The sequence below is a fragment of the Symsagittifera roscoffensis genome, chromosome 5, assembly GCF_963678635.1.
Source record: "Symsagittifera roscoffensis chromosome 5, txSymRosc1.1, whole genome shotgun sequence".
Classification (NCBI taxonomy): Eukaryota; Metazoa; Xenacoelomorpha; order Acoela; family Convolutidae; genus Symsagittifera; species Symsagittifera roscoffensis.
The window spans coordinates 1,767,745-1,786,028 of NC_087066.1; the positions used below are offsets into that span (position 1 = coordinate 1,767,745).

General features: G+C 37.5%; 1 protein-coding gene across 1 annotated transcript; it reads left to right on the forward strand.

The window, feature by feature from the left end:
• The first annotated feature begins 8,780 nt into the window (after positions 1–8,780).
• Positions 8,781–18,064, forward strand: LOC134845911 (homeobox protein B-H2-like). Its single transcript, XM_063863039.1, has 4 exons — positions 8,781–9,120; positions 9,412–9,692; positions 10,273–10,400; positions 17,881–18,064. Exons 1-4 carry the CDS (start codon positions 8,781–8,783, stop codon positions 18,062–18,064), a joined length of 933 nt encoding a protein of 310 aa, XP_063719109.1.
• Positions 18,065–18,284: the final 220 nt, after the last annotated feature.

Below are 18,284 nucleotides of genomic sequence, written 5' to 3' on the forward strand. Positions count from 1 at the left end.
GAATGTGGACGATCATGAACTAGAAAACTCTGCGGACGAAGGAACATCACAACACGCAAGTTCCATTGGATGGGTCACGAAGAATCCAGTGGTGCACTCGTGGGACTCCAGCAGTTCTGACGGGGACTATATGGTTATGGCTATAAAACGGAGAGGAGTGACAGAATTGAAAGTTGCTGGGGCACAATTGCCGATCAAAGTCAATGGAAAACCTACTCGCGTGTGGATCGATAGCGGATCCCCAATCTCAATCTTTACGATCGGGGAATTACGGAAAACATTGGGAACATCAGGAGTAAAACTGGACAATCTGACGGAGGAGGATAATGCTTTTCGGGATTATGGAAACAATCCCCTACAGATGATTGGAACAATGGCAGTAACAATCCAATCCAACGGTTGGAAGATCCAGGCAAGGATAAAAGTGATCGGGGGGAACCGACCATCAATAATTGGAAGGGATCTGATGCCCCAACTAGGACTCCAGTTGGTGCAGCAAACACCGGGGGACCAAATCATGTCCATTGGAGAGGGCAGTCAAGACGCACTGGAACTAGAGGAACCAGAGGGGGAGTTGGATTCGTGGCAAACGTACTTCAGTAAGCAGTTTTCAAATCTTTTTAGCAGGGTAGGGAAAATAAGAAACTACAAAGTAGCAGCTGAATTTTTGAAAACCTCACCCCAGTACAGCAGAAAGGGCGTCGAGTCCCGATTTCGTTGCAAGAAAAAGTGGATGCGGAAATTGACAAATTATTGAAACAGGGTCATATCGAAAAATTATCTGAATGCTCGGACAAATATTTTGTGTCCCCAATAGTAATAACCGTAAAGAAAGATGGATCGGTAAAACTGGCACTAGAGTCGAGGGAACTAAATAAACAAGTGCATAAGAATAAATACCAGATGCCGAATATCGAGGAACTAATGGACACGGTTGGGCAAACGATTAGCGAAAAAAAACAGGGAGACGTATATTTCACAACAATGGATTTAACATACGCCTATGGCCAATTGCCATTAAATGCGGAGACGAGCGTCCAGTGCAATTTTTCGCTAATTGGAGGTCGTTCGACGGGTACATACCGGTTCAAAACCGGATTCTATGGCCTCACTACAATGCCCGCGGAATTCCAACGCGCAATGGATTGTATACTCGCCGAGTACCCGCAAGCGCATGCGTTTATCGATGATATTTTGGTCGTAACCAAGGGAACAGCAATTGACCACATAGCAACGGTGGAGAAAATTTTAAAGAAACTGGATCGGGAAAATATGTCTTTAAAATTGACAAAATGCAAATTCGCCCAACGAGAATGCGAATGGCTAGGACATAAAATAACTCCGACTGGAATTACTCCATTGGTTAGAAAAACAGAACCAATAGAGGCACTAACGCCGCCACGGACTTTGTCGCAATTAAAATCGTTTATGGGGTCGATACATAGTTTGCATAAGTATCTGCCGGCGCTGGCCGAATCATCGGCACCGCTGCGGCCCCTATTAAGCAAAAATAACGAATACATTTGGACACCTGAATGTCAGAACGCGTTCGAAAATCTAAAAAAACAAGTTTCAAACATTGTTGAATTACGGCACTTTGATATCCACAAGGACATTCGCATAGTGTGCGATGCAAGCCATAATGGGCTCGGCGCGGTGTTGGAACAGTTGGGAACAGAAGGATGGCGCCCAATTTCGTTCGCGTCGCGATATCTTAACGAGGCGGAAAAGAAATACTCGACAAACGAATTGGAAATGTTGGCAGTTGTGTGGGGGGCTGAATACTTTCGAAATTACATACTGGGCCGAAGTTTTTTGATCGTTACCGATCATAAAGCCCTGATATCCCTTTTGAACGGTAATAACAAGAAAAATAAAACGATGTTTAGTCGTTTAACCCGCTGGTTAGATCGACTAATTCCCTTTGATTTTCAAATTGAGCATAAACCGGGGGCTAAAATTGGTTTGGCGGACTATTTATCACGGCATCCAAGTAAAGAAGCAACGCCAATTAGTACGTATGATAATATGTTCACGGTGGCAAAGATCAACCTAATTCGCACCGCGCTTGGCTTTAATACATCCAGGGGACCTAATACATCCAAGGGACAAAGTTGTACAGCGAATAGAAAGCCTTCTATAAATAGACTGGAAGTTTCGTCATATAACGATTCGGTAGAGGGCGGAAAAACATGTAAGCGGAAATCAACCAATCAGATGCAACCACGTGGTTTAAACCGACGGCCAAGCGACATGCGCGCTGGATTAGTTGGGGCTATTATTCATTCAGAACACAGTTGTTCAAAATTATCCAATTCCAATCTTCAAAATCAGAATATTCTTACATCCAGCCCTCAGAATTTTAAACCGAATAACAACATGGACCAAAACATGCGCAAATGGCAGAAATTTCTCAAACAGCATCCAAGCCTAAATAGTAGTAGCGACGAAATCGAAGAATTGCCCCCAAATGTATCACTAGAAGCCATTACCAAAGAGACAAGATCGATACGCACAAATACAACTCTCTCGTTACCCTCGGAATTCAAAGGAGAAACAGTACCACCAGTGGACCCAAACCTTGTATGTATGTCAATTATCCCGCGAAACTGTAAGATTGTTAATAAAACTACTGCATTACCTGACCTGTTTAACTTAAAATTCATAGAATCAAATTATGTATCGGACCCCCAACTGAGCGCTATTCGCGATCTCATTGTTAATCAAGACCCGGAAATACATGAAAAAGTTACTCGAATGAGCCGCTATCACGCTCAATTCGTCAATGATTTCTCAGTGAAGGAAAATGTAGTTTGGATGGACGATAAATTAGCAATCCCAATTAACCTCCAGTCAGCAATCAATAACAGAATACACGCGTACCATCACGGGAAGTCAAATATGTTCGATGCCGCAAAGGACATCTGGTATCCCTATATCTACCGATCAATAGCCTCCATTGCCGAGGGGTGCCCTGAATGTACTGCAGCCGGTAAGAACTTAAAGACGCTAATAAGTAAAAATCAACTGGGATCTGTACCAGAACCAAAAGAACCGAATGAATCTGTCCAATTAGATTTTTGGGGCCCCATTAATTACTTAAATGAATCCTCTAAATATGTGCTCGTAGCGGTCGACCGGTTCTCTCGTTGGCCATCGGCAATGATCTGTGGAAATAATCGTTCGGACAAAATATTGAAATTCTTGAAGAGTTATATATCAAACCACGGGGTGCCACGAAAAATCCATATCGATCAGGGAACTAATTTCATGTCAAATGCGGTCAAAGCTTTTTGTAATGGGGAAGGCATTGAAATCATTAAATCACCGGTAAACGACCATCGGGCAACCGGGTGTGTCGAGCGTACTATTGGAAGTCTTAAGAATTCAATCCTTACCTTCGCTCACGAAAAAAATCCTGAACCCTTGGAGAAAATGGTCGAACGGGCCCTTGGTGCTCTCAGATTCTCAAAAAACTCAACACTTAGAATTTCGCCTTTTGAAGCTCATCATGGTAGAGAAGCAAACACCGTTTTACGGAATCTTACTAAAAAACCATCGCTGCAGAATCTGGATTGGTCACGGGTACTAAAAACGAAAAATGCTTGTTTAGATAACGACGATCCTAGTGTACAAGATATGCCCCATCCAGCCGACACAAACTGGGGTGTACGATCAGATCTCGACTATGACATTAAAAACAGAACTCATGCACGACGCCTTACTGTGGATCAAGCTGGGAATCAGGACGACGAACCGTCAATACGCAAAAGCTCAAATCCCGCAGGACAACCGGGACCATCCGGATCATTGTTTCAGCGCACTGGAAACAAAAACTTAAAAAGGTATAGACCAGTTCATTCTAAAATTAGATCTGAGAGTGCACATACACTGACGTTAGATAATGGAGTTGTGCTTAGGAAATCGGGAGTGGCCACGAAACCCATATCGAAGAAAAAATCAAGAACCGCAGCCAAATCCGTACTACCGGTACCAGTGATCGAAGCGAACAAAAGGGCTACTCATACAACACTACCACCGCCAACCCCGCGCGACGTGAAGGAACGATGGACCAAGCGGACTGCGGAAAAGAATCGGAAGAGGACCGGGCGCCGATTCGAAGAAAATTACTCCGAATCGGAGGACAGTGAGGATCTACCGATTATCTCGGTAAAACGTACTCCACAACAAGTAACGACCACTCCGGAAGCACAAGTAGAACGCTCAGCAACAGCAATACCAGAGGCTGAAGCTGAAACCGACCAGGACACCATTCCGGCACTAGGCGGCGAGTTGGATGCTCCAAATCCAGGGGTGCACGCAACGGAGAATCCAGGGGTGCAAAACCCAGCAAACCCGAAAACCACCGGCAAGAAAAAGGGAGCCTCATCCAGGAAAGCTCGGCTGGTCTCTTACAGTAGCCAGGGGGATAGCCAAGACGAGACGTCATCCACAACGTCTAGAAGAAGTGGGCGGAAAAGAACGGCGGTCACCAAAATGGGGGGCGTAATGATCGACTTTATCAATCAGAACAAGGAAGGGAAAAATTGATCGTCGAATCCTTTAAACTTCAAACTTTGTTAAACTGTTCAAACCCAGGTAGAGGGTGAGTCACTACTGGCTTAAAACTCAATCGTTATCACTATCAGTGATCCTTTAGTTATTAACAAAAAGTCGTTATTATAAAGTCTGAGTTGTATACTGTAACATGGAGCTAGTAATTCTTTTCAACTATCTGCAATCAATCAACCATCTATTTTTCTAACCATCTATTTCAGTCATTAAAGTAAACCTGCGAAATTATTCTACTTAACTAAAGTTTTCATTATCGAAGGAGAAGTGTCGTATTGAGTAATTTAGTTCATTTCCAAAGCTGTCAATCAAATGTTCACTATTGGTGCTAGACTAATTGATTAGCAGGTGTTTGTCCTTGGATCTGTCTGTCACCCTTGGATATTGTTTCTAACCACTCTTGATGCTAACTTTGCAAGATTAAGTTACTGTATAAATATCTCGGAATTAACAATTGCTCGACGACAGTTTTACCATCTCGACATCAGTTTGCATCAAAAACTGTTGTCCAGTTTGCTTGTTTTACTATGGCTGTCGAACATATTTAAGTTGTGCTTTTTTCCATATCCTTTTATCACACCACGTGAAAAAACGACATCAGTTTGAAAAAAAGTATTTGTGTTATTAGAACAATAATCGGAAGATTCGGTACTATTTGCACAATAAGCGGCTATAATTGCTGCCTTTTTCTTTTTTTCTCCTATGACCATGTTCTGCTTGAATCAAATTTTTCTCAATTAAGAGAATAATCTTGTTTTGTTCAACGGATTTGGAAGAACTGAGTAACAAATGATCCCATAGACTTATGACAAATTTATCCTAGAACAAAATTGCTTTTGATTTGTCAATAATGAAGCAGCAATAAGATAACAAGGTTAGAACATTGAATATAGATAACACAATTAAATCTTTTTATAAGCCCACGATTAATGAGCTATATTGTAGTTCGAGAGACAACTCAAGAAATCTAAAAAAGTGTATTCGGTAGCTCCACAATTTGACAACAAGTTTTCTTCATTTTGAGGAGTGTTCAAATATTTGGGTACTATTGTTTAGATGACAATTTATTAAGTATCGAATGTTTATACACAGAGCCGAAGCTGTGCTCCGCATCATTTTCGCTACAACAATTATAGGATGAGCGCACCATGACGCTAAAAAATTAGCAAACAAACTTCTAACAATGTTGCTATTAAAAAAAGAAGTGGAAAACGACAAAAAGTTTTTAAAATGATTTTTTCCGTGTTTTGATTTATATAAGTTTTTGAAAAATTCCTATGGGTTAGGGCATTCAAAAAATTGGCCCCAGAGTCTTAAAAGTACTATCGGACATTTTATGTGAAAAAGTTGTAAGTAAGCCGACAGAGCTTAAATTGACAACTATAAGTCGAAAAATCGTCAGTAGTAAGTTAATATCAAAACTCTATCATTATAAACTAATGGTTTTGGTTCATTAAATCGAGCATGTCAGCAGCACAACTGTATCATAGGTGATTCAACTGATTTTGTTAAACTAATTGTTAACCCGAAAAAATTCTATATACCGCGCTTGTTACTCGCAGGTGCAAAAAATTATCAAAACATATTCAATTGAAATTCAAAAAGTTAGGTATTGAATTGTAGGATAAATTGAGACGTCTTAAAATTTGTTTATGAAGTTTGACATTGAAAGAAAAGTTATGCAACTTGTAGAACAATTTTCATGAACATTGAGAAAAGTTTCCTGTTGTGGCTTTTCGAAATGAATATCTGGAGTAATTCCACTAATTTCTTGCAAACGTTGAGAGACGAAAATGAAACAAGACTGCTCGTATCAGGGCGAAGCCCTGAATGTTCCGACTGCCTTTTAAGGTTTATGGAGCACTAATAACATTAAAAAACTCAATGAAATAAAACGAAATGAAAAAAAAAATTCTAAAATTTTAAAATTTTTATGAAAATCATCCCCCCACACGCCATATAAAGTACAAAAGGATAGATTTCGCTCCTTGTAAAAAATCAATTATGGCAAATAAGCTTCGTTCAACCAATTTGGAACGATATCTAAGACCGATTAAATCTCCGCTGACGCGTTAATAGCGCGAAATATATCGCGCGTTAATTGTCCCAAATTGGCCAAAATGGCAACCTTTAAACCCCCATAACTTTACAAAAAATGATCACAGGTGAAATATTTTTTTCAAATTTAAGCTCAGGACAACAATGGCTTTCGAATGATATAAAAAAATTCCGTCAAAAATGGCTAGTTAAAAAGTCGAAATTTGTCTGAAGAAAAACAAAAACCCTCCCCGAGCACAAATATTCCGTTACTTTCGTATCAAAAGTCGGAACAAAAATAGCGAGAATGAAAAATACAAAATAGCTAAAGTAAGTGATTTTTCTTTTAAGCACCTCCAATTTTCAATTTTCTCATAATTTGAATTTCTCAAACGTTTGAAAGCACCTTTTTATAAATTGGAACCGTTTTGTTTAAATATAGCACGGATTCCATGCAATATTTCTTAAAGCTGATTCACAAGCAGGGTTTTTATTTGCAGCTAAGCGAAGTGTACTATGAAATTTCTAGTTGTTCCAGTTTTCGGAGAAAGTGGCAGAATGTTTGTGCTCGAATTTGGTTTTTATGTAGGTAAAGTTTGATTGCTAATGAAACAATTTCACAGATATTTAATTTATTTTAAAAATCTGCAAAGTATGAACTCCGTGAACTTAAAATTAAAAAGAAATTTTTTCTTTTATCAATTTTTGCGAATATTGCAGTTTAAAAATTATCAATTTGACCGACTTGAATTTCCTTCTACGCGTAGTGTACGAGGAAAAAAGCCTGCTCACTTGGTCCAAGTTAATTGATACACGCTAGTCAGTCCACAAAACTGATGACTAGATGAGAAATTTTTTTTTGAAATAATTCATTTTTGAACCGAACACTTCACCCGATTTCTTAAAGAGCTCCGTACTGGTTTGAGAAAGCTTGTTGTGCTTAGGATGAATCCCGTGCTTTTAAATATGCTGAAATTGATGTAGCAGCATTTTTCTAAAATTGTTTTGAAAATCAAAGAGAGCTTTAGGTGATTATGAAAGTTTCTAGAAAACTGCTAATCTAAAAACAAGTAGCTATTTGAAGAGCGAAACACAGACCAATCAATTCATTTTTTGGGTGAGCCTACTTTATAGAAATTAAATAAAACCAATGTACATTTTGTTTGAAAATGTGGTTACAGAGTTTTCCGAGTTAATGCTGAGCAAATGGCCATTCTTTGTGTTGCACTCAAGTTGATTTACTTTGATTATTCAGAGGTCCACGGATTCCCGAGGGTTCCCTGAAGTAATGTTTGGAGAAAATAGGGGAATTTTGAATGATGAATCCTTGTGTTGAGTGGCGCATACGATCTGAAACAGGTGGAGAAGAATCCTTGTTACCTGTTGTTTCAGCCCCACAGACCATCCACTAGGCGTACGTTTCAATTAAAAAACTTCTCTTTAACTCTATCCCCCTTTTGCAGAAGGGGATATTCGTTATTAGGCATAAAACCCTCATGTACTTGACCGTTGATTTATCTTTATAGGGGGGATATTCATTACTAGGTACCCGAGGAGGGGATATAGTTAAAGGGATCCAAAAACGTTCAAAATAGCCAATTGGCCACGTTTTCACCATGGTTTATTTCAAAGGGACTCTTCAAGATATTATTGAATAAGTTTATCATCAGAGCAAATATCATCAAAAAACAATCACAATTCATAGATAAGTTGCTTAACCTGTTCGATAAAATGATTCATTGAAAACCGTTTTCAATCGTGAAATTGATTTTGGGAAATTTATGTCCAAAATGGAAATCCTTTTTTATCAATATAAAAAGACGAAGCGAGCGGATGGAAAAGTATTCATAAACAGGTTATTACAATTGATTTGTTAACTACCGCAGCCAATCAGATGTGCTCCTATAGATATAATAGATTGTAAAAATATCCCTTGCAATAAAAATATCAATTACATCACATGTAATTGGTCTTGTCACACCTTATAGAAACAACTGTTTTTTTTTCACTTTAGTAGTATTCAAATCTTAACTTTTCCGAATAGTCATCTCACATTATTCTAATTAAACTTTTTTCCCGATTTTTTCTAAAAATAACCTGAGAACAAACAAAAAATTCCCCGAGTTTTCTTTCCAAATAACCTAAAATTGACCATAACAATCGGTTGAAACATGTCGACAGCTTGGGATGACTCTGACGTGTCTCTCTCTGACTGTGAGTTGGCGGAGGGGGAGGTCACACCTGTGGAGTTGGACACTGCTGGCCTGGAGGGGGGCAGGGGAGATGGAGCAGTCGGAGAGGGGAGAGAGGATGACTTCTACTCTGACGAGGAGGCAGTGGCACAGGGGGTCCCCAAGCCCATGCAGGAAGGGGATGAGAGTGTGAATAAGAGTAGAGAGGCGAAGCAATTGAGGGGGAGGGGCAGTGGTGGATTCCTCATCAGTGACCTCTTGTCCAAAGATGCAACCAGCAACAACAGCGACAACACTATGCGCCACCAATCTAACCCAGGTAAAAATGAAGAACACATTTATCCCATCTAGCCATTCGGTGCGGCTGATGATTTTTCCAAGCTTACTTCATTTTGCTACCCAAAAAGATATTTTGATGGCAGTTCATCGCTTTTTGCATTTTAGATTTGAAAAAATCATCTTGATAAATTTTTTGAAGTACTTTTGTTTGTACTGACAAATGATAAAAAATGATCGCGTCCTATTTTGCGGCAGAAAAATCACTATAAAAATCTTAAGAGCCGGGCTAGAAGAGAATTTCATTGAACCCAATTGACTTGGTTGTTTGCAGCATTGGACCTGTACAACTTCCACTCTCACTGTGAACTGGGGGGTGTATTGGGACATAGTTTGGCCCTATATACTTCTGTCCACAAAAACAACAACAACACTAACAACAAAAACAACAACAACATCAGCAGCAGCAGCAGCAGCCACTGTGGTGTCCCGCTGGCGTCTTCCTCTGTCTCTGGCTCCATCTCTGTGCCCCCCTCTTCTTCCATCCCCTCCCCCTTGGCACTGCAGAACTTCCTGAACAAGAAGAACAGACGCAGGAGGACAGCATTCACGCAGGTAACAATTACAGCACGCACCTCATCATCACTAGCACTTATCAATCTGTTACATAAGTTCACTACACTTCAAATTTGAGTTTTTTTGAGAACAAATTTTGCACAGGAAACTTGACAATAAATTTTGCACAGGGAAGGCTCTAAGGTTTCAGGGCGGATAAATTGTTTGAAATATCAAAAAACATTCATTGGCTTTTTATCGACCTGTTTGCTTTTGCAGGCACTTCTAGAAAACTAAAAATGCGCTTTTGAAGTCGGTCAAAAATTTTATAGTTGCACAAGCGAAAAAAGCTGTCAAAAAGAACCAAAAGGGATTTTTTATTTTGGGAGTTCACAAATTCTGAAGGAGACGTTGTCCTGTTAAAATGAGCTTCCGGTCGAATAGGGCCAGAAGTTGTTTCAGACTTCGTGCTTGTACTTCTTCTGCAGTGTTTTTCTTCTAATCTATATCTCCATGACTATCACCCATTTGACCCCCGAGAACAACTCGCACATGAAAAGTGAGAAAGATAGCACGTATAAATGTTTCCGTTTGTGAGTGAGTGTTTGCAGTGCGTAATGTGTGTTGTGTGGTTGCGCAGGGCCAGCTGAACTTTCTGGAGCGTAAGTTCCGCTGCCAGAAGTACTTGAGTGTGGCTGACAGGAGTGACGTGGCAGAGCTGCTCTGTCTGAGTGAGACACAAGTGAAGACCTGGTACCAGAACAGGAGGTCAGTAGCCCCCCCTCCCTCCTCCCCCGATTGAAGTGCTCGACTCAAGTCGAGAAGCTGTAGTTTTCTGGCTGCAAACCCGCGGTCGAGGAGCAATTTTAAATCAATCAAAAAAAGGTCGATCAAAAAATTCCCAATTTTGATCGAAGAAAACCGAAACAAAATTCAAGCACAGTCGAAACATAATTATACACAGCCTAAATTTTTAAACTTTTAAATGTTTTTTGAAAAGTTTATTCAGTTTAATCTGGAAATTGAGCAAAAGTTTTGCTCTGAAAAGATCTCACTCGAAAAATTGCAACCACCAAAACTCAATTGTGGAGATTTCTTTAACAAAAAACTAGACGTTTCAGTGGGAGCCCTTCAATTTTTTGAGCTCATAGGGCCCCATGTCCCCAGAAAAGTAATTTCTACTGAAATTTTCTCAAATATCAATTTTTGGATCAAAACTTTCAGTCCAAGTTGGTAACGAAAACAAGATCAAAAATGAAAGACTGAAGACGAAGAAAAAAAATTCGATGCGGGAATGCCGCAAATTACTGATCATTATGTTAGGTTTTCAGTTCAAGCATCATCATGAAAAATCAATTGTGTAAAGCATACACTAAGTTTTTAAATCATTTTACTGATGTTAGTTGATAAGCGAGATAGCCGAGAAAATTATCATATAAGTCGAGCACAGTCGAAACATAGGCCGAACATAGTCAAAACATAAGGCGAGCACAGTCGAAACCCGCATCGAGTACAAATGGATTTTAGTTAATATAATGGGCTTTCGAGACAACAATTACCCATAAAAAACCATCGCAGCCCAGGTCGAGGTCGGGGACTTATGTTGCGACCATTGCGACCCAAATCGGGTACGTTGCGATCATTGCGACTCAAAATGGGTATTTTGCAACAATTGCGACCCAAATCGGGTATGCTCTGACCATTGCGACTCAAATTGGGTATGTTGCGACCATTACGACCCACATCGGGTATGTTGCGACCATTGCGACTCAAATTGGGTATGTTGCGACTTTTGCGCGACCGAAGAAATTTTATGCGACTTTGCGCGACCCAAAAAAGATTTTTTGCGACTTTGCGCGACCCAAAAAGTATGTTGCGACCATTGCGACTCAAAATGGGTTTGTTGCAACTTTGCCCGACACAAATAAGGTATGTTGCGACTTTGCGCGACCCAAAGTAGATATGTTGCGACTTTGTGCGACTCAAGTTTCTTGCGGTATGATGGAATTTCGGTCGCAGAAAGTCAATTTCGGCAACCCATTTCGTTCGCAACATGAGTCGCTGACCTCGACCAGGGATATGCAAAATTTAGACCACTAAACCAGAAATATTGTCATTATTATCAATTAGTTTCAACAACGTCAATATCAAAAAACGTCATTTTGTGAAAAACTATTTTCTAAGTCTCTAAAAACACAACAACTCCGGTGACCGCTTTCTCCCCCAAGAAAAAATCGATAAAACTGAGGGAATTCGATACAATTTTCTCACTTTAATTTTTTGTTCGAGTGCGTTTTTTGATCGAATATTAAACAGCCTTATTATTTTCTGCCGGTCAAAAACGTGTTGAAATGGGTAGAAAAAATATAATTTTTCATTTTTAATTTTTGTTTATTGCTTTGAATATTATAAAAATTAGACAGTTCTTTGATTGGGTGAAAAAAGCAATTTTGCAAACGGGATGCATTTTTACATCAGCTTTAAAAAATAACAATTTTAGGTTATGAAGGTTCTTCATTTTAGGATTTTCAGCACCTGCTTTTTTTAGTTCCTTTTGTTTTCAATTTTTATTAAAAAAAAGAATGCTGCGCTTTTTAAACCTAGAAAAAAAATCAAATTTTTTGAAAAATTAAGACTGATCATAATTTTTACCCAAGAAAAGACTATTGTGTTTAGGAACTGACTAAATGAGCATCCTCGCTCCACTTTCATCAATAGCGATATATCAAATGACAAATGGATCAATATCTCAGCCAGAAAAACCACCAAAGGTTTACGATAAATAGAAAAAAGGCTTCAATAAAGTTAAGAGCAGCTAATTAAAAAAGATCTTCTTTATTTTATTTGAATCAAGTTTGATGAACGTTTCATAAGAAATTGTACATTCTAGACAGCAAATTATTAAGTGAGTTATTTTGGTGAATTTTGAAAACAAGTAGTTTCAAATATTATTGGGCTGAAAAAGTAGTTTGAAACATTTTCGCTTTTTTTTTCAGTAAACACCTGCGTTACACGGAAAAATAGTTTTTTTTTTAGCCCGTGAGGCGTTTTTGACACAATCATTGTCTTTTGACGTCCACCTATGTATACGAAATGTAAATTGGAAACCTATTCGTTATTATTATGATTTCTTGAATGTACTTCAATGTTCTCCGACTCAGACTCAGGACTTCATTTTACCAACCTTTGAATCTTTTTTAAGCATTTGCATGTTAGTTGATTCGTTCTCTGATAGAAAAGTATCCGTCTTAAAAATAACTTGTACTGAAAATTGTTGTTTATAGAATTTTTTTGAGTTCAGGGCCAAACAAAACTACCCAAAAATTGGTCTTTCTAAGCATTTCAAAATTTTAATTTTATTCTTTTTTAATTTACTGCTAGACCTCGAAACAAACAAAAATAGTGGTGTTGTTTTCATAATAATAATAAATATAGTGTTTGATTAACCCGCAAAAACTGTTTTGATCAGATATTTTTTTTTTTAGATTTTTTTCTCCCCTGTTTTGCTCTCATTTCTCTCTTGCAAAATCGTTTTCATTTCATGATAAAAGTTGATTAATAACTTGATTTATTGTAATTACTTGTACGTTTGCTTGTTGCTGGGATTTTACAAGAGCAGGTAAGTCGTCTTTTTTAGTGAAATCTGGTTGCATGTTTTTCTTAACCTACTCTAGTTGTGAATGTTTAAGAAAACTTTTTAAGTTAACGGTTTGTCTCTGTTTGAATGGTTTTGAACGCGTCATAACCGTATCAACTCGGGTAACAAGAGCAGATTTAAGATGGAGGGTTGGACGCCCCCTTCCTTAAAGTTTCGGATTGCGTTTTTTCAGTCAAAATTTTTCAAAAAATCCCCAAAACGGCTTCTTTGACCTGATTTTTCAAAATTTTGAATGCAGCGCAAACATTTTGTCCAAATGGTGTTTTTATAGTGTTCTGGGAGCACTCGGAAACTCGATTTGGTCCATGTGAAAAAATTCGACAAATTTTCATAAAGTTTTGAAAATCCGCCCCTCCTAGAAAATACTAGATCGCCCCTGCGAGATATGCAATCAAATTTGTTAGAGAGCGCATAAACCGTATTGCATATTGGCGTTTGTCTAAGAACAAAACAAATGGAAGTGTAACCTAAAGTTTGTTTGATTGCAGAAAAAATTGAGAATAAAAAAATTCTTTTAGCAAACAATTGGTTTTGAAAATGAGGGAAACTTTTTAAGTTAAACCGCTGAAATTTTAAAAAAAATGTTTTTTTTCTAGCATAATTCTTTTTTTTCGAAAAATATAATTACAAATCGCCACAATACATAATATTTTACAGCAGTCAATTAACTAACAGTTCGGACACCTAAATACTGATATTCTATTTTCTCGAAATCACCCACAAAATGAAAAATTGTTTTGAAGGTTGGTTCAATGGAAACTTAAAACATTGAAGAGTTATTTATTGAAAACAAAATATCTCGTCTCTTGGCAAAACTTTCTCACTACTCATGCGGTACATTAAAACATCAGTGCTCAAATTAAATTTAATGAGAAAAATGACATAGTGGATGCAAGAACTGGTAATAATTTGTACTAAAAAATGGTAGTAAAAACGTTTTTGTTAGCCTTTTCTTTAAATTTTTCCCCTCGCACGCAATGTGAAGCTCAAAAAATCCAGTTTGCATCGAATCAAATACTAAAAAGTCAAAAATGCTTGTTATGGCAACAGTTAAACCGGAGTGATTTCTTAGCTGGGCTTCTTTTGTCTTATAGATATTAATTGTCACAACTAAAAATAACCATTTACAAAACGTATTGCACCCGAAGCAATCCTTTGACTTTGCGCTCGGGGTTAAAAACTCTCCCATGTATAAAACAACTTCCTCAAAAACTACATCGCGCAAAAACATTCCATCACGATTATAGAAAATCGGAGATTAAAGAATGAATAAAACAATTGTTCAATTTTTCTAAGAAAGTGACTGAACTCTTGTGCTGGAGTTGGTTTTTCTCCAGACAGTTTTCGATTTTTAACTAGCAATGTTTGAAGTAGTCATATATAGAGTCCCAAAATATTGATACCCGGGGCATATCACTAGTTTTTATCTACCAACCTTTCCAGAAAATAAAAAGTTTTGCATTTGTGAAAACTTCGAAAATTGTAATCCAATCAGAATAACTAACGCTCAAAACATTTGGTTCTAGTAAAACGTAAGCGGCAAGCTAAAGCATTCCAAATTGAAATAAGACTGCTCGTATGACGGCGAAGCCCTGAACGTTCCGACTGCTTTTTGTTCCGACTTTCGGTACGAAAGTAACGGAATATTTGTGCTCGGGGTGGGTTTTTTTTTTCTTCAGACAAATTTCGACTTTTTACCTAGCCATTTTTGACGGAGTTTTTTTATATCATTCAAAAGGTATTGTTGTCCTGAGCTTAAATTTGAAAAGATATTTCACTTGTGATCACTTTTCGTAAAGTTATGGAGGTTTAAAGATTGCCATTTTGGCCTATTTGAGACAATTAACGCGCGATATATTTCGCGCTATTAACGCGTAAGCGGAGATTTAATCCGTCTTAGAAATCGTTCCAAATTAGTTAAAAGAAAATTATTTGCCATAATTGATCTATTACAAGGATCAAAATTTGTCCTTTTGTACTTAACATGGCGTGTGGTGTGATAATTAAAAAAAAAAATTGAAATTTCAGAAAAAAAAGTTTTGATTTTATTTTATTACCTTTAATTTTTTATAGGTTATTACTGCTCCATAAACCTTGAAATGCAGTCAAAACATTCAGGGCTTCGCCTTGATACGATCAGTCTTGTTAAGTTTTATGGAGCAGTAATAACATAAAAAAATTAACAGTAACAAAAAAAATGAATTTTTTTTCTCTAAAATTTGATTTAAAAAAAAAAATCATCCCCTACACGTCATAATAAGTACTAGGTGATAGATTTTGCTCCTATGAAAAAATCAATCATGGCATATCAGCTTCCGTGAAACTATTAGGAACGATTTCTAAGACGGATTAAATCTCGTTTACGCGTTAAAAGCGCGAAATATATTGCGCGTTAATTGTCCCAAATTGACCGAAATGGTAATCTTTAAACCCCCATAACTTTATGAAAATTGATCACAGGTGAAATATTTTTTTCAAATTTCAGCTCAGGACAACATTATTTTTCGAATGATGTACAAAAAATTCTGTCAAAACTGCTAGTTAAAAAAACTAAATTTGTCTGAAGAAAAAAAACCCACCCCGAAACAAATATTCCGTTTTTTTTTCGTATCGAAAGTCGGAGCAACAAGAGTGCTCGTATCAGGGCGAAGTCCTGAGTGTTCCGACTGCATTTTAAGGTTTTATGGAGCAGTAATAACATTAAAAAAACTAAATGTAATAAATTAAAATGAATTTTTTTTTTAATTTGATTTTTTTTATGAAAATCATCGCCCCACACGTCAGTTAAAGTACAAAAAGATTTTTAACAAACCAATTATGGCAAATAGGCTTCTTTTAACCAATTTGGAACGATTTCTAAGACGGATTAACTCTCCGCTTACGCGTTAATAGCGCGAAATATATCGCGCGTTAATTGTACCAAATTGGCCAAAATGGCAATTTTTAAACCCCCATAACTTTACAAAAAAAGATCACGGGTGAAATATCTTTTAAAATTTGAGCTCAGGACAAAAATAACTTTTGAACGATATAAAAAAATTCCGTCAAAAATGGCTGGTTAAAAAGTCGAAATTTGTCTGAAGAAAAAAAAAACCCACCCCGAGCACAAACTTTCCGTCACTTTCGTATCGAAAGTCGGAACAATGACGCGTACAGCTTGCGCTTAATTGTACCTAACCAAATGCAAAACAGGTGAATTGGGACGGATCAAAAGTTTTAAAAAAAATCTCGTTTTTGTTATATTTTTGTTGAACATTTTCAAAACTGTTTTTATCGAAAACGTTTTCATCGACTCGGAACATTCAAGGTTTTGCTCTGGTGCGCGTAGCCTTCATCACATTGAAAATTGCTCGTCAGCTAGTAGTTTCCTCATTTAGAATCTGATGTTTTCGCCGAAAACCTGCACAATTTGTTGATTTAGAAATGTGAATTTTACAATAAAAGCGTGCGCAAAAATTATTTAAGTAGGATTTTTGGTACGAGCAGTCTTGCTAAACATTTTTCTTTAATCATAAAATTTCAATTTTTGAGCGGATGAATGAATGTACTTCATTAACATGCTGTTGGGGGAAATTTAGAGGTCTTCAAATAAAAACTAATTCGAATTTGATTAATTTCATTAAAGGATCGTTTTACAAATTGAACAATAGCACTTTGGGGGATAATCATAATCTGGCGGGATAAAGTTGAGTTTGGACTTGATTACTTTGAGGTTTCACTTCTCATTAAACGATTTATCCCCTGTGTTTAATTGTGTTTGGAAAATCAAATCGCAAATCCTGCCAGAAAAACCAGCTCCATTTCCCTTTGATAATTTCCCCGTTGTTTCCTATCAAAAACACCAAAACACTCTTTGAAAAACAACCGCTAATTTCAGTTTTAACCTAATGAAAAGGGCAGTTGTCTTTGTGTTTTGACGAGATTGGCCTTTGTGGCGGACAATGGAGCTGGCAGATTTGAGGCGAAACGGCCACTGGTAATTGTAGCTAAAATACTTAAAAGCCGATCTTCAACTTATTAATCTATATTAAATTCCATCCGTTTTCAGGACTTAGGAGGCAACTGATCCCCATAAAGCAAAAAGCCACTCTATTGTCTAGCAATGCTGATTGGAGCGCCTTTTGCCTCTTTCAACCCCCAATTTATATTTCAACACCCCCCTCTCCATTTATGGGGGAATGGAACTACATCCTATTGTCCTGGTAGGGTAACCGTGGTTGTATCGATCGCAAAAAGACTCTATTGAAACGGGGGGAAGAAATTACGCTTATCTGGATTTCCAGACACACAACATCAACATCAACTGCGCCGTTCAGTTGATTTCTTAATGAAACAGAATTTAATACCATAACTTCTCTCAGACCCGCTTTCAATTTTTCAAACAAATCCCTGATTTTTTGAAAAGTTTTGAAAATATTCAGCTGTGTGCTCGAGCAAATGTCTCGGGAGATGTTTTTTTTAGTTACAAATGACAAGTGTTAAGAATACATAATTTGTCTTTTGACTTCAATTTTTGATAATTTGTTTTTGATGAACTTTTGATTTTTGAGTATAATAAGTGATTGATTGTTGGATTGATTGACTGGATAGGACGAAGTGGAAGCGGCAGACCAGTGCAGAGGAGAGGCTGGAGGAGCTGGAGAGCCACAGATGCCACGAGCCAGACTGTCCCGCCAACACCATCACCACCCACCCCACAACCGCCACAGCCACACTCCGCACCACACACAACAACACAAACAACACGCAAGTGGCCAGTGAGTGCTGTAATTGAGTTTGAATTACACTCAAAAAAATGTTAAGGTAAAATTACCCTAAATGAGTTAAGGTAAAAAAAATTAAGGTAAAATTTACCCTAACATTACCTTAACTTTACCTTAAAAAATTGGTAGGGTAAAATTTACCTTAACCGAATTAAGGTATTTTACCTTAACTTAACCTTAATTTTACTAAAAATATTTAGAAATGCATTTAACTAAACAGGAATAAGGTAT

Excerpts from the sequence above, each read along its gene's own strand:
- LOC134845911 (XM_063863039.1), top strand. The coding sequence starts at position 8,781 with ATGTCGACAGCTTGGGATGACTCTGACGTGTCTCTCTCTGACTGTGAG. Across the intron at positions 9,121-9,411 it reads GCGCCACCAATCTAACCCAG|CATTGGACCTGTACAACTTC; the intron begins GTAAAAATGAAG and ends GGTTGTTTGCAG. Across the intron at positions 10,401-17,880 it reads ACCTGGTACCAGAACAGGAG|GACGAAGTGGAAGCGGCAGA; the intron begins GTCAGTAGCCCC and ends TTGACTGGATAG.